Source organism: Pundamilia nyererei, unplaced genomic scaffold (assembly GCF_000239375.1).
Source record: "Pundamilia nyererei isolate P.nyererei 1_Seehausen unplaced genomic scaffold, PunNye1.0 scaffold00054, whole genome shotgun sequence".
NCBI classification, from domain to species: Eukaryota; Metazoa; Chordata; class Actinopteri; order Cichliformes; family Cichlidae; genus Pundamilia; species Pundamilia nyererei.
Window position 1 is genome coordinate 1,483,975 of NW_005187455.1, and position 16,514 is coordinate 1,500,488.

General features: G+C 39.1%; 1 protein-coding gene across 3 annotated transcripts in view; it reads left to right on the plus strand.

The window, feature by feature from the left end:
• Window positions 1–6,096: 6,096 nt before the first annotated feature.
• The window catches only part of ehbp1 (EH domain binding protein 1), a 157,243-nt gene continuing 146,825 nt past the window's right edge, over window positions 6,097–16,514 (plus strand). For 2 of the 3 annotated variants that reach the window (XM_013910985.1, XM_013910986.1), the window contains exons 1-2: window positions 6,097–6,489; window positions 7,036–7,516. In XM_013910985.1, the coding sequence (XP_013766439.1) occupies window positions 7,413–7,516 (104 nt within the window). In that variant the 5' untranslated portion in view covers window positions 6,097–6,489; window positions 7,036–7,412. The remainder of the gene's footprint in view (window positions 6,490–7,035; window positions 7,517–16,514) is intronic. The other variant, XM_013910984.1, reaches the window with a different exon arrangement.

A 16,514-nucleotide genomic window follows, 5' to 3' on the forward strand; every position in this document is an offset into this window, starting at 1 on the left:
TCCAAGATGTCTTTAAAAAAATAGTGAAATTTCAACATGAATGACTTCTCTAAAGCCACCATATTATCCATACTTTTTCACTTTAGTGTCAGATTGTGTTTGACTAGACAACATGAAAAAGATAAAAGAATAACAGTGTGTTTCCTTGCATTCAAAGTGGAATAATTTCACTTTTTTGGCTCATGATGAATGTTTGATACACGGGACAGCAAAGCACAAGTGCGGATCTGTATAACATATTCTGTATATAAAAGGTAAAAAATAGCCACCCTGGTTTGTGGTACCCTGATTTGAAGCCTAAAGTGCAATATTTTAGCCATCCCTGTCATGGTGTTTAGAATACAGACATGTCGAGCAAACCAGACACTGCACGCTGTAAAACATATCCAGCTCGATAGGCTCTTTATGGATGACTGCAATCTACAGAAGGAACACCATGCTGTAAGACTAAGACTACAAATGACCAGTTGAAACCATAAACTCACAGAGAAAGTCTTTGCCGAGGTGAGAAATTGTGTAAAATTGCATCATTTTTGAGATTTCTACAATCCGACTTCTTTTTGCAACCAGAGCAGTCGCCCCCTGCTGGCTTCTGAAGAATGTTTAACCAGACACCAGTTCACTTCTCCAAAATTAAAGAACACCACACACCTTTCGTACTTTCACTTTATGACATAAAATCTGGTTTATTTGCTTTACCATACTGGTTAGAGAACTAACTCCTTTATGGCCTTTTTAACATCTACAGACTCTTAATGCTGTTTATCAGCCAATCATCTCTAAGAAGCTGTGCATTACTGTGAAATAAATAGATGCCTGTAAGCCCCCCAACCCTGAATGGCGCCGTTAAAACATTCACACACTACTAAAACTCAAAGGCTCGAGCTTCTGTTTTCTTCTTCCTCCACTAAGCTGTCAACAGTGACACTTTTGGCAATCTGTGCTCCACTGAAGTGGTTCAGACTCACTTGGCTTAGTATCTAAAGGACTCTGCTTTGTTAACAGGTCTTTTCAAGTGGTCTAACACAGAAAGTCAGAGACTCTGCTCTCAGAGAGCCAACTTACACCCTGGAGGACGTGTTTTTGTTGGCTCTCCACAGAGGGGGAACAGAGCGAGTAGGTGGACGGGTGATGGAGAAATAGAAAGAGAAGTTAGGTGTGAAACTTACACTCTTCCTGCACAGTTGACTGAAGAAAGAACCACTGTTGGCACAATCAACACAGAGCCCACAATAACAAAAGAAGCTCTGCTACTACTGATTAGACTCCATGTGTGGGGAAAAAGGCTTACAAAGACAGAGCTGCAGAGATACAGGCTGTGGTGAGAGGCAAAGCATGAGGAGCAAAACAAACATACAAATCAAGGGTCGCATAACCGCACAAGCAACAGTTTTCAATTTCAATAAATCTGGTTATAATTAATTACTTAGTGATCAGACTTCCTGCTGATATCTCACTTTAGTTTGGTTTCATAATTTCCTCTGGCTATAATCTATAAACAGATTATATTTATGGCCAAATGGGGCAAATCTCAGTTGGGGGTATGCTGCTTTGCTCTCTCGCTCCTTCCCTTTGTGTTTTTTGGGCTGAGAAAAATATATTTGCACATAAAACGAACCCGTGGTGCAGCATTAGAGAAGCTATAGTCATTAAAAAAATGAAATAGTGTTCACTGTGTAATTTTGAGTATTTTTTCAAAAACAATTAAGCGATTAAAATGGCATAAAATCCAAAATGAAAATTTTTACTTGGCAACAGGGGAAGCAAATTAGCATTTCTTTGCTTTCAGGAAGAAGTTAGGAGAAGGGTGTTTGCCTCTGTCTCTCACTGCTGTCCCTTTCTTTCAGCAGGCCTGCCGTCCCCTGTGTTATTTATGAAATGAGGCCTTCGCTGACATGCGGGCAGACACACAAAGCGTCGTTTAGCACCGGGTCATTTGTCACATCAGAGCATTCCTTGGCACATGCAGGGAGGCTCCCTGTAATCTGTCAGAGTCAAATGTAAAGAGGCGACACAGAGCAGCAGGATCAGCAGACGCCCTGCTGTCAAATCGACTGTGACCCTAAACCCCACATTGTTCTCAGTTAGCAAATTCTTGTCTGAATGAAAGCTGAGCCAAAATACTGTTTTGCATCATGATGGGAAAAGACGCGAAGGCTTTTATGTCAAGATTACAGCAAAAGCAAAAGGTAAGCTCAATTTAAGATCACCAAACGAACAACAAAAATAGGAAAACAAACTAATAATATACTATCTAACGACAAGGAGGAAGACAGAAGACAAGAAACATCAACCACAGCTGAAAAGGCAAAAGTAAAGTAAAGCAGGACATAAAAACAGAACAAAACACATGAGGGGTCTGTTTTCTACTGAGAGAAGTGACCTGAAGGTATCTACTGGTCTGTAGCTGAATCCTCCAAACACTAAGGAAAGGTGCAGTACATCTTTTATGACCTACTTTACCAGAGGCTCCACTGAACCATCCTTTATGAAAGGAAAAGAGATCAAATCATTCCACAGTTCAAAGTGACGCACTGTCTTACAAAAAAAAAAAAAGCAGTTAATGTTGCGTTTTCTATTTCCTGCCATAGCCTGCAGATATTTTTAAACGCACGGGTGAACTGTGAACTATGATTGTATTACAAAAACATTTTTTTAAGAAACCACCTTTACAATAGATAAAATGTCTACGTGGAAATTTTTTTTTACTTTTTTTTAACTGTAAAAACTTGTAGTTATATAGCTAGTACTTAAGGGCCAACTTAAGCTTCCTTCTTCCTTCAAGCTTGTTCTCTTTTAGTTGTCCTAAGCGGGCTTTCTGATGATCACTGTGCCTCTGCTAATGTCACCTGTCCCTCTGTTTGATTTATTTGCTCTTATTCTTGTAGGCTCATTCTGAGATGGTCTGTCCCCACCAAATCATTCAGCTGCATGTCTGCCCTCCATCGTCTTTTGCCTCCTGGAAAAATCTGGCCAGTCACTCCCATTTTAGACTAATTCAGTTCAAACATTAGACGCTTCAGAACTTACCAGCAACGTGGATCAACCTCCTTCTATTTCTGACACAAGTTGTCTCCTGTGCTAAGACACTGAATTCCCCAGTTGCTAATAAATAAACGTTTTAAACTGGATGCTTAAGATTTAAGAAGGACGTTGTCGTTTCAGCACAGCAGGCTTAATCCACTGTCATGTTATTAAAGAGGCTAGAGTAAACAGAATCGGATTTTCTGCACATCATTCTGCCTCGACCGCAAGACATTTTCCATCAAATTCAGGTAAAGTGAGTAGGAAAATACACAGAATATCACTAAAGAACATGATAGGCACACAGAGAAAATAACTATAGGATTAACAGGAAACTAAAGAAAACCATTGGGACTGTGATACTTTATAACATACTGCATCATAGCCTAATCCAGAGAGGCTTATATTTCCAAAATTAGAAAACAGTTGTTGTGCTCAGAGTTTTAAACAATCCTGCATATTATCATAAACAGGTATTTAGAGGTTGAGTAACGTGTTGTCACAGGAAAAATTATTTTTCAGGTTTTACGAGCTGAAAAATGAAGGTCCACTAAAAACTGCAGCATCATCAGCACTCGGCAAGAAGTTGTTGGTTTCAATGCGACCAGCTTGTTGGTGCCTTTCTGTGTGGAGTTTGCATGTTTTCCTGTGTAAGCGTGGGTTCTCTCTGAGTAATCTGGCTTCCTTCTACAAACTGAACACAGGCATGCAGTTAGGTTCGTTGGTTAAGTGTAAGAAAATCAACTGTCTCTTTGATGCATATTTATCAACAAACCGTTTAACACAAATACAGCTACACTAGCTTTTTATCTATTACGTATGGAGTCAAACTTTTACTACTCAACCAGCTCCAGAGAGAAAAATAGAAAAATAAAGAGCACCACCATCCTACATGTGTCTCATAACCCGGAGCAACATCTAAAAGGATAAGATATCAATTTCCTGTTATTATACCCATATCTTTTCTGAGATTTATTTCATCTGCCTCATATTGGATTTCCCTCAGCAGTGCTGGCCTCCTTCTTTCTGCATTTACAAGCCTGTGGTTAACAGGGGTGTGTGAAGCATTTGCAATGGTGTGCGTGTGTGTGTGTGTGTGTGTGTGTGTGTGTGTGTGTGTGTATAGGTTTACTGATTTCTGATGGGCAGTGGGTGTTTTATTTCCTCTTAACATGTGAAAGACAATTCCTCCTCCAGAAAATGGAGGTCTCATCTTCATTAGTACAAACCTGAGGGTGAAGCTCTGCTGTAGATCCAGGCTTTCAAGCAGGGATGTGTCCACAAGGGGAGGGGAAATACGACTGCTCCCTCTGGTGCTACCCACCACCACTGATGTTGGATGAGAACATTAATGGGATCTTTTTTGTACAATGTAGTACAAAGTAGTGTGGTTTTAATGTAGCTGTACCCTATTTATGTATTTTTTAAGCTGACTTCTGTTTCTGCTGTTTTCTTGTATATTGTAGATACAAAAACTGTAATTTATCAACTAATATTGTCTCCCCCATTGAATAAAAGTCCTACATCATAACATAACTTAAAGAATTCATTGTACTATAATATTCCAATAGAGCACTTTGCTCTCAGACTGCAGGCTTTTTTGTGGTTGCTAGAGTTTGGAAAAGTAGATGGGAGGCAGAGCCATCAGGCTCCTGTCCTGTGGAACCAGCTCCCAGTTTTTGTTCAGGATATTTCAGATTAGAAATAATCTAATCTAGAATAATCCCAGCAGCATATAAAATACTAACCTGTTGCAACATTATCATGTTAATTATCATGATCCAGTAAAATATATGACTTTGCATAATGAGAACAGGCCCCCCCAAAATACATACAGACAAAAGATGCATATATGTAGACTACATGTTTTTAATGTTACTTATTACATACAGGGACAAAATACTTGTTTCCCCATTTTGCAAAAAGCTATTTTTATGTGTATAGCTGAAACCCACTAAAAAGGAGAAATGTGTTACTGTATACTGCATTTAAATGCCACATCGTTTTGCAAACTGCAGATATTTGACTTCCCAGATGCTTGATGGTGACTTGAGGAGGTCTGGGGACAGCAGCAGCAAACCCGTCCTATGAAGGATTAAGGGATGTGTTTGATGGATGTAGGATTTAACAGGGGCGATAACAACAGCAACAACAACAACCTAGAAATGCCTCATGAATGAGTAAACAGGCACAAAAATGCCACCAATGGCTGATGTCTGGAGGCGTTTCTCCAGCCTTCAGTCATCCAAGCGGCAGAGCAAATGATGGAGAGGAGAGGATCAGTGAAGTCAGCCTGAACCAAGACAGGATGTAGGGGCATCAACCTTCAAAATAAAACACACCTTGCGCAAAAACTTGATAAGCAAGTTTGAGGAATAGCTTATAATGATATCATTAAAATATTACTGAAGAAATATTGTCGGTATAACTGTATTTTTTTTAACCCTTATTCTATATTTTTGTCTTGTTTTGATTTTATTTGTCTGTAATTTTCTTATCTTTTAAACTTATTTGTTTTGAATTTCAATTTATTTTCAGTCCATACAGTTTAGAGGCAGGATTACATAAGTTTACTCTTCGTCCTACTCCTTTTCCAGTATGTAAACTGACCGGTCATAATGTTGTTGATGGCAGTTCAGTATCCCTTTTCTTGTTTATCTGTTTACAATGCTCTTTTGTTACTTATTTGTGTTTTCTTTTTCTTTTACATGTCCAAAATCAATCAAAATGTTTAGTTTGAATTTTACGCACTATTAGTTTTAATCTTTTTAAATGCTCATATTGTAAGGGATACTTGTGGGGGAGGTGGGGGATCAGATCAGCTTTTGCACTAAAAAAGACTTACAGCCAAGTGAACTTTTTATATAATAATAATAATAATAATAATAATAATAATAATAATAATAATAATAATAATAATAATAATATGTTTATTTATTCCTATTATAATTTAGTCTCCTTGGCTTGTAATAATGATTGATTAATAGACTCATTGAAGAGTTATCCTTGTCCTTTCAGTTATCCTGAAAATGCAGCTTCCTCTAACGGAAATCTTTTAGGACCTCGCCTAACTTTATGCACTTTTCAGATAAACAGATCAGTCAAAGTATCAGTAACTATCGGACTACTTAACTGAGAGGATCCCTGCTGCCAGGGATCGGTTCACTTTGCTTCAGTTTAGCTGCGGGACAGCTGTGAATAAACGCTGGTTTTTGAGTTCCGGGGGTTGCGCTTACCTGAGGAGCAGAGTGCCAGGCAACGGTTTCCGCTCGTGCCGTGTTGTGGTGACTAGCCATAGTCATTAGCAGGGCTAGCTAGCTGTATGACTGGTGTTGCTGCAGCATAGAGAAAGCGGCAATTAGCCAGCAAGCAGGCTACACTCACTCGTCTGTTTTCTTGGTTCTCTTTTTAAGACAGTTCGCCATCTCTGCTGATAACACATTATGTGCTGGGTGCTGCAGTAAGGTGAGTGTCACACAGCCTCAGGAGTTTCACATGTAAAGTCGTTAGCCTGGAAGCTGAATCACCCCGGTTAGCGGCGGACAGCGGCGCAGACTACTCCCTGGATTCCCGAGGAATTCCACTAATTTGTCCGTGTTTAAAACGTGTTTTAGTGGGGTCTCATTTTCAGGTGGTGCATGTTGTTGCAGCTTTTGTTAACTGTGTGGTTGAAAGAGCTTGTTTTAGTGTGATGTCAGTGCTTCTCTTTCATTATTTCATTGCAGAAATTCAAATTTTATTATCAAACATGCTAGCAAATAGCCCCCCCCCCCCGACACGTCGTGTTGGCAGCATTAAGTGCTGCTGCATTCTTATACATGAACAAAGTGCTCTGCAGATAAACTGTCTTGTTGTAACATCTGCAGAGCTTAAGCCAGTGATAACGGAGCAGCTGCTTTACGTAAATTGCATCTCTATAACGTTTAGTGGGTTTGTGACATAGTCAAAGATACTCCGGGCTTTTCTGTGTTTCTCTACCGACTGTGTCTTTTCCCCTCCTTTCTTTTGCAGGAAGGTCAGCAGATGGAAAAATGATATTTATACCCAGTGGATTACTCATCACGCCTTTCGAAATTGTGGAGTGCTTTTCTCCTTAGCATCATGCGTTTCTACAAATCAAGCCTAGTCTCCTGCTGCAGAGATTTCACCTCCTTACGTTTGGATTTATCCGCCAGTTTTTAAAGACGGTCCTCATCATCTTCTTCTTCTTTTTAGTGTCGTTCTTGTTATTATTTTTTAAAGTGCTTCCGGTAAAACATTAACTATGTGTCTATGCGGGTTGGATATGCTCAGATAAACACAAGCGTGAAGTCGTGCGAAGGGAAGCCCAAAGAAGGAAGTCCAGGACGGGATAGGCACGCAGAAACTACCCCGCGTCCCAAAGAAACATGGCCTCGGTGTGGAAGAGACTGCAACGTGTGGGGAAGCATGCGTCTAAATTCCAGTTCGTGGCTTCCTATCAGGAACTAATGGTGGAATGTACTAAGAAATGGTGAGTTTTTAGCGACCACATTGCTGTCATTGAAGCCTAGTGAAAACTCTCTCGCTCTCTCGCTCTCTCTCTGTGTGTGTGTGTGTGTGTGTGTGTGTGTGTGTGTGTTTTGGAATGTCGAGCTTGTTCCTGGTGGCCATAATTCACACACACATACACTCACAGTCTCCTTGGTGTACAGGCATGTCTGTATGCAGGGAGGAGCCCGGCTGGCTTTTAAAATGTTTCTTTTTTTCTTGTGTATCGATGTGGATTTGGTGCAGTAGAGAGATTTCACTTCAACCAGATGTGCTGGCTTCACTCCCCTTCTCTTCCTCCGCTCACTCCTCTGTTGATATTCTTGAGCAAACCACTAGCAGCTCTAGGGATGCTTTTGGGAATCTCAGCTTGACCTCCAAACTCACCATATATACAAATTATTAATATAACCAGTTAAGTCTCATTCACAGGAAAAATCTAATGGTTAATGTAAACAGTCACATAAATACAACTCAAGAACAGTGTAAGTTGATGAACTCCAGACACACAACCTTTTAAAGGTTGTGTGTCAGATTAAGTTTACATGAAGTCACATTGATCAACAGGAGACTGCAGCCTTTAAAAGTGACAGTTTAAAAGTGACTTAAACTCTTGATTATGGTTTTTACACATGTATGTACAGAGATGAGAGGGAACCAGCCCAAGTAGAAAACCAAGCAAATAGCTAGGAAAGTCTGCAGACATGCAGAGAACAGTGATGTACATGATTTCCACAGCGATTGATAAAACATGTAGCTGCTTGTCAGAGGCGTTATTAAGTAGCAGATTATCGTACTCTGATAAAGGTTTAAAAAGTAGCAGAAATCAAGTGTTTACTCCCATTTGAGAGAGAAACAGGATAAGTTGAGATTTACTCTGGACTCCAGTATTAGGTGTTTTAAATCAGCGGTCCCCAACCTTTTTTGCACCACGGACCAGCCTTTAATGCGTCGCGGATAAATACAACAAAATAAAACTAGTACCCATACCGAAAAAAAAGAAGATTTATTCATAACACACATGAAAAGACCCAGGAAAACAGAGTTAACAATCAAAACGATAACAAAATAACGCTGAAAACCGATTAAAAAACCCTGAAAACCATACTTTTCACACCTGAGCCTCAACTCTTGCGGCCCGGTACCAAATGACTCACGGACCTGAACGGGTCCGAGGCCCGGGGGTTGGGGACCGCTGTTTTAAATGCCAAGCTGTGATCTACACCATTTGAGTTTCAGCCCTTTGTGCCTTTTTTGCTTTTTAGGATGATGAGGTGCTTTTGCCATTAACAGATGCCAAAGTGAAGTCATTAATTACAGAGTTTCTTAAAATTAAATGCACTGCTTTTCCTTTTGTGAAGTTGCCAGCTTTACTGCACAGGAGTGAAAATAATGTTTGAACAGTAAAGATTTAAAATGATATTAATTGGTAGTGTAAATTTATAAATTTACATGTAAAGGTAATAGACATCTCGTTCTATGTACCATCAATGTTCTTAATAGATCAGTCATTACATGAAGAATAATTTAACCAGAAGTAATACTTTCTGTTGTGTGTCAGGTTTTAAAGGGTGCCTTTTGAGGCATGTATTTCACAAGTCTTGGCTTATAGGACTTGTTTTTTGTTTATAGATATGTACATTTTCACTTGTGTGTAATCATACTGGCATCACCACAGCAAGAATGCTGGTTATTGAATTAATAATTAGACTGTTTTGCAGGCAGGTCCTTGCCCTCCTGGCTTTAAAACCATACTAAGACATCCATACATACCCTTAAGTGACACGAATCTCATCCCTGCTTCTTTTAGTCAGATGTGAACGCTGTTAGAAATATGACAAAAATGATCTGCACACTTACATACTCTGCAATAGTAACATACATGCAGTGTTTTTAATCGGTTAATATTGTTTAGTTTTAGTTTAGTGGCTCATCTTGTGGTTGTATGCCAGAAATATTTGAATCTATGAAAGAGGCGGACGAGCTGTGCTTTTAGATGTGGAGATGAAGTGGAGAGATAGGTAGATACGTGCTACAGTTATGCCTGCAGCTGTGTGCCCTGTAACGAGGGAAAAGCTTGGGCTTGTAAGGTAAAGATGTAGCCTGCAGACACAGATTCTCAAGTAGCGTGCCGTAGGCGTGACTAACACAGCCCCACAGAGCTTCGACCTGGGACAGATGTTAACGTGTTGGAGAAAGGAATGACAAAAATGTACCTCTCTTCCCAGAGCAAAGGGTGGGTGGGCTCAGCTCAGTGTCAGTAGTACACTTTGTTTTGCAGTCTTGAGATGTGCTTTCATCTTATGATATGCCAGAAATGTGTATACAGAGCCATTTGTTGTTATATAATACAGTTCTTATCTATAGGTAATCAGCACTGCAGTGATTTATTGATCCTTAGAGATCAAGTGCTTTTGCATTTTGCTCAAAGCTGTGAAGATAAGTTGAACCCAAATTCCTGTGTTACAGCAGTCACAATTGTAGACACAATCTGTAACCAAACTGCTTAAACAGTTTTCAACCAGTTTCTTTCTTGTATTTGTATATAGGCATATGAAACATTGTGTGTCAGATGCACCAGTTTTTGTCAAATTAGAGTATCAGTCATTCTTGTGGCCAGAAAAACTATTTTAAATGTATCAGGTGAGCAGTCACTTCAGGGCTGTAGTGGGGTGTTTCAATCATATTAGAAGCAGCCCCCAGAGCTCAAATGGTTCATAACGTCTTAAAAAAAACAAAGCCAAAAACCAACTGAACCAAAAAAAAGCCCATAGTTCTTTTTAATTTTCGTAATCAATAACAGGAAGAAAAAGGCTGAATGCTTACTTTGTGTCAGTACTCCTGCATGTGCCTGTATGTACACGTGTGGGTGATTTGTGCTTAGTGTGAAATATAAAAGCATTTCAAATATTCAAAGGCTCAGTAGAGTAATCTCTACAATCTTGATAACTGGACTTCAAATAGTCACTTCAAGGACGTGTTTTCCTTCATGTCGAACTCCTTTGCCTCAGGCTGCTTGCTGCTTCTTGTCACATGATCTTTGGTTGAGCTTGAATAATCTTCAAATTTTATAAAGAATACATGTTTTAACTGAAAGTTTGTACACATTTTTCATTGTGCCAAGTTTTTATGTAAATGAGTGTACTTCTATTGTCTGATTTATTTATTTTTAAATTTCTGTTTCTCTTTGAGTGGAGTTTAATTTCCTCAGGCATAAACCACATTTTTTGTTTATTAAAATATCAGTAAATACCAGTGATATGAACCAAAAAGCAAATAGGAAGAATGTGGACGTGTGATATAGGGATGGTCCCCGTGAATAATTTATTAGTTGCCCTTGAAAGCTTAGGTGTAACATTTGACTGTCTTTTCTGAACTGTGCGGTTTCTGTCATATTTCAGGCCTGCTTGTAGAACAAAATGACTAGGTTTGCATCAAAAGTTGATGAGGGTGGGGTCTGCCTATTCAGCTACCATTTTTGTTGCTGTTTTTATTCACACTGATTTGGTCGAAAGCATTGCAGCGGCTGCAAACAATATCATCTGCAAATTATGCCGGGCGACAGTAATAGCAAAGAGACGAAGCACTTTTGGAATATGGGGAAAGCCAAAAACTGCGCTTCCTCCACTTCCGTACCATTGATTCATTAATGCTGAATTCTCTCTTTGTTTTCTTTGAGAAAATTAAAGGATTTTAAGTGTGCCTTATAGTGTGTAGAATACGTTATACAGAAGAAAAGAATATATATCGTGATATATATCGTTACCGCACATGCTTCAAATTATAACGTGATATGGATTTTAGGCCATATCACCCAGTCCTAACACTGATTGATACTGAGGTGCTAAAACCCCAGTTAAACAGGTCGGAAAAAGAAAACTAAAAGTTAGGCAGCACAAAGAAATGAATCAAAACTAAGTGTAATGTAATGGAGTTCCATTTAAAAATTGTATGTGTGTATATAGGATCCATTTGAAAGAATTAATAGTCATAATATCATTTAAATGTGGTTGAAATGTACTTAAGGTCAGATTAGTTTGTGGAGTTCAGTCTCTGCTACCCAGATCTTGCAGTAAAATTCTTCTTAAATAGGTTGGAAAAACAGTATAAACTTAAATCAACTCATATGCTTAAATTTTAGTGTCTTATTCACTAATTTCATGTATTATTATGTTTTCATATTTTGAGAATTGTGTAAGAGTTTAGGGCATCTGAGGATATTGATTCTCTTGTGATGTGTTTTTATCATCCACTCAACTAGTCATGCTGACATGTCTGCTTTTTTTCCCTCTACAAAGGCAGCAGGTGAGGTCACAGTCGGCTTAAAACAGCTTTAGCTGTGTAAAGATATAATCTGTTTATTTGCACACTGAACATTTTATTATTTTTACTGGTTTACCCACCATCAGATGGGGGAAGGAAGTAAAGCCATAATGCTTCACCAGACTACATTGACAGAAACAGTAATTCAACCTTTCATAACATGGGAGGAGTTCAAGTATTGCTGCCTTGAATTTTTATAAAGTTTATTGTCTGACTTTGGTTTTTTAGCATATTAGTTTGCATCCAGAGTAACATGTTAAAATGCAGAGAAGAGAAATATCTGTTTTCTGTGAAAGACAGATTTTTTTTGTGAGAGTTGGGGTACCTTCTTTCTTACTGTGGCTCCCAAATCCTGCAGATTTGCAAACTGTCGACTCTTACATGTAGTATTTGGTACACAAATGCCTTAAGTGAGTTATTCCTGATTGTTGGACAGGTGTTGTCTCCTTTCTTGCTGAAGGAGAATATGGAAAGTGAGCTTTTTAGGTACATTGAGAAAGGGATATAAATTCTAAATGTCTTCTGAAATCATGTTGGTAAGTTCTAAAGCATCAATATATTACACAGCCCGAATTTGTCGTCCGCTTTTGTCAGTTGAATTGGTGATACAGCCTGTGAAAAAGCGTTCTACCTGTTAAACCCAACCACATCAATCATTTTACACTTTTGGATCATTTCCTGTGTGGGAAAGTTTGCTGCTAATGTAAGCAGAAATGTGATTGATGGAGTTTTCTTTCCTGTTGTTATATTTTTTTAAAGTGATTTCAAGCCTTTATCTGTGCCCTTGTTGCTCTATCTGATTGATTTCTGCAGCTCAGGAAGTTAGAACATCACTCACACAGCCGTTTCAGACTGCAGGATCAATGCTGACGAACCATTTAAAATTTAATGAATACACTGTTTTTCTTTGCCAGGGAAATGAGACACCATTCAGTCTTGCAGCAAGACTGTTCTGTCTTTAGATGAAATATTTACATTAGTATCACTTGCTTTTCATTCAAAGCAGGTAATTATGATGCGTAATAAGTGGCAGGAAGTTTGTAACTTATAATTCTTTTAGAGAATGTTTTTTAACATGTTTTTTTTTGTGTGCTTTTGTCTGTGAATATTTATGAATGTAGATGTTTTGTGGCCTTTTGGAGGCTTATATGTGCTTGGGACAATTCTCTGATGGCTGATAATCTATAATTTTGGTAATCTCCTGGTGACAACATAGAGTAGCATGGAGACTTTCACACACTCACTGATCAGGTGATGTGACCTGGGTGGGTTAGATCATTATTTGCCTTATACTATATTATAGGTTGTACAGTCTCTCTCACTTTCTCACAGTTAATCTCACATTAATTGAGTGTGACATTAATTTGCCCCTCTGTGTGCTTTTCTAAACCACTGAGATTAACAGCTTTTCTATCAGAAAACTTGGTATCATATTGGCTGTAAATTTAAGCTTTTAATCAGCCAGTTTGTGTTATTTCAGACCCTAAATATACGAAGTATTACCTGAATGAGTACTGTAGGTCTTGCAGACCCACACAGAAGACGTGGGAGTTGCACACTGCAATCAGCACAGAGACATTATTGATTACATGGTTGGTCTGTCTTGCTCATGCAAGCATGGCTAATCATCACTTCTTCCCTCACACCCACGTGACATAACAGGGAATGTTCAGTTCTGAGGAAGAAGCTTCATATCAATCAAAGACTGCACACATACCCTGAAGGCATACGTCCACACTTTTATAGGAATTTAGACATTTTGAACACACACAGACACTCTTATCAGGTAAACACAGAGACAAGTGGATTTTCCCATCTGCTTTGGGGAGACAAGGGGTCCTGCTGCAGATCCAAGCAGCAGAAGAATTTATCATAGAAAGCACTTTATAGATTCTTTGTTTTTCTGGCTTTCAGTGGGCATTTGGTGGAGATGACTATGCAAGCATGAATAGACAGTCAAGGCATTGCTGATCATGAGATACCTTTATTTGACAGAAATCTTTGTTTTTTTTTTTTCTGGTTAATGTTGACAATTTTTGAGCAGAAGTGATGGGTGTGTGCATAAATTCCCTATTAACTTTATATCAGCCACTGGGCTGATTGCGACACATTATATAGCTGGTTAACATCCATTGCTTGCTGTTTGACCCCTAGGGCACAAAATGCTCTACTTATAACTTTTTCTTCACTTCCTTGATGCAGCAGCATAAAGTGTCTCATGAATGTCTGAATAGTGATAAAATGTTTTGTAGTTATCAAATTCAATAATTCGGTGTCACTGAATTAGGCAGTAGAAACTGGTACAGCTTGACAGGTTGGTGGTTTTTCAGGTAGGGCTTTGGATGACAAGATGAAGAAAGCATTTGGAGATTTTCATAGCCTTTTTGTTGTTGTTGTTGTTGTTGTTGTTGTTGTTGTTGTTGTTGTTGTTGTTGAGGGATCTGCAAACTGACTTTGACTGTGTGTTAGCCACAAACGTCATTTTTTTTCTTGGCTAGTATTTGGTAGAACTTGGTATAGGGTAAAATTCAATCACTTTTAATAAGTGGATAATCACACGTTACAAAACTGGTTAAAGCAATAATGTTATTCCAGTGCTCAGGATTTTCCTTTGGTTCATACTTTATTATAATAATAATTATTATACATTAATCAGGCTCTTATTGTTCGAATCAGTTTGTGGTAGTGGGCACTGAAAAGAAATTTAAATTTGAAGTGTCTTTGTAAGCATGAAATGCAGTGGAAGTGGTGTTCTTAACACAGTTATTATGTACTTGAGTGTTGTGAAATGCGTGAAGTGTAGAAATGAATTCCACAGTTGAAGCATCTGGCTGACAGTTGACTAATGGCCAACCTTTTCAGTGGAAATGACCAGCGTGCGTTAGGCTGTGACATGTTGTCTTCTGCTGAGCGTGTGTGCATTATGGCGAGCGTCCATCTCATTTCTCTGCCAGAGAAACCTCTTCTTGCCAACTTGTCTGACGTGGCTCTCCATTCTCTTTAAATCTGAAGGCCTTGACAGATTCCTGAGTATAACTTTGGCACCAGTAGAGGGTTTTTATTGCCAGGTTGTAGTAGAGAGCTGTCATTTCACTTGTCCGGGAACTTTGGATGAAACCATAAAATCTGGATTGTCATTATGTTTGAGGTTTTGGGGAAAATAACTCTGTCCCTGGATTGAATTTACTTAATTGCAAACATCTCCTTTGTTTTTGTTTCAGTTTTACGATCCATGCTTGTTTATTTAGAAACACACAAGTAAAATGTAAAATTATAGCAAATGTAAAGCAATTTTTATGTTGAGTGCTTGAGCTTTTTATTATTGAAGTTTATCACCTCTTTTTCTAATTCTGATTCTTCTATTTTCTTGCCCCAAGCTCACTGATGTCTTCTGGGTTAGCTTTCACAGTGAAATGACTGCTTTTCTCTCCATTTATCTTTCCTCTCCATTCTTTCCCGATTACTTTATCTTCCTTCGTCTGTCGCACCTCAGTTGCTTTTCTTTTTGAGGGGGGCTTGCTTTGCAGTAGAATTCACCCAAGTGTTGTTGTTCTGTGCTGCAATCATGAGACAAAAACGGGGCATTTACACACTCCTCCTACACACACCAATAGACATGAAACATTGCAGGGTTGTGAAGTAGTCAATGGGGTGTAAAATGTGATAAACTCTGCTGGTGTGTTTCACTTTGCTGCTGTCAGCCAGAAAAAAACACACAGCCCTGAAGACTGCTCATCATTTATCAGCCTGCAGAGCACTGCTGCAGCATCTGCAGGCTGATTCATACTGTGTGTGTATCTGGAACTGTACAGTTCGTACAGTTTTAAAACGCGGTTTTGGAAAATATAGTTGACATAGGTGGAATTTAGGATCCTCTCTTGCAGTACAAAGTGTTATTTATTTTTATTTTTTTCCCCCTCTGGGTCTCTTTGGATGATTTGCTTCATTGTCCAATCATAGCACCCTGTGGGGTTGCCAATGACCAGTGGCATTACAGCCAGGGTGGTGCAGCAGAGGAGGTTAATGTGCAGTCAAACACACCAAACTCAATAGTCTGTGGGTAAAAGAGAAACACACCTATTGAAAGTTTGTCACCTTCAGCATAAAGCTACATTTACATTTTGACATGCAGTGGTGAATGATTTAGCTTTACCACAATTAGTTAACATAAGTGAATCAATGTTGGCTGAACAGTTTCAACAATATTGGGTCACAAGATTCATTTGGTGCACATGGGGATCCAAGGCTGACCTGTGTGGTTGGATACAACAGACAAGCTGTTGGAAAGCTGAAAGTGGCAACAGTGACAACGTGAGCATTAGAACTGGACCACGGAGCAATGGCAGAAGTTGGCTTGGTCTGATGGATCATGCTTTCTTTTGCATCACATGGATGGTCAGGGTTATGTGTTTATGTGTCTGTCGCTTACCTCCGGAAAACCTGGCACACGATGCTGGTGGAGGCATTGTGACGCTCTTGGCAATGTTCTGTAGGGACACCTCGGGCCCTGCCGTCCTGCCATGTGCATGTTACTTTGACATGTACCTAAGCATTGTTGCAGAGCCTACTACCAATTAAGCATATTAGGTGATGTGCATCTCTGTAATGAGAAGGGGTGTGGTCTAATGACATCAACACCCTATATCAGGTGTGCATAA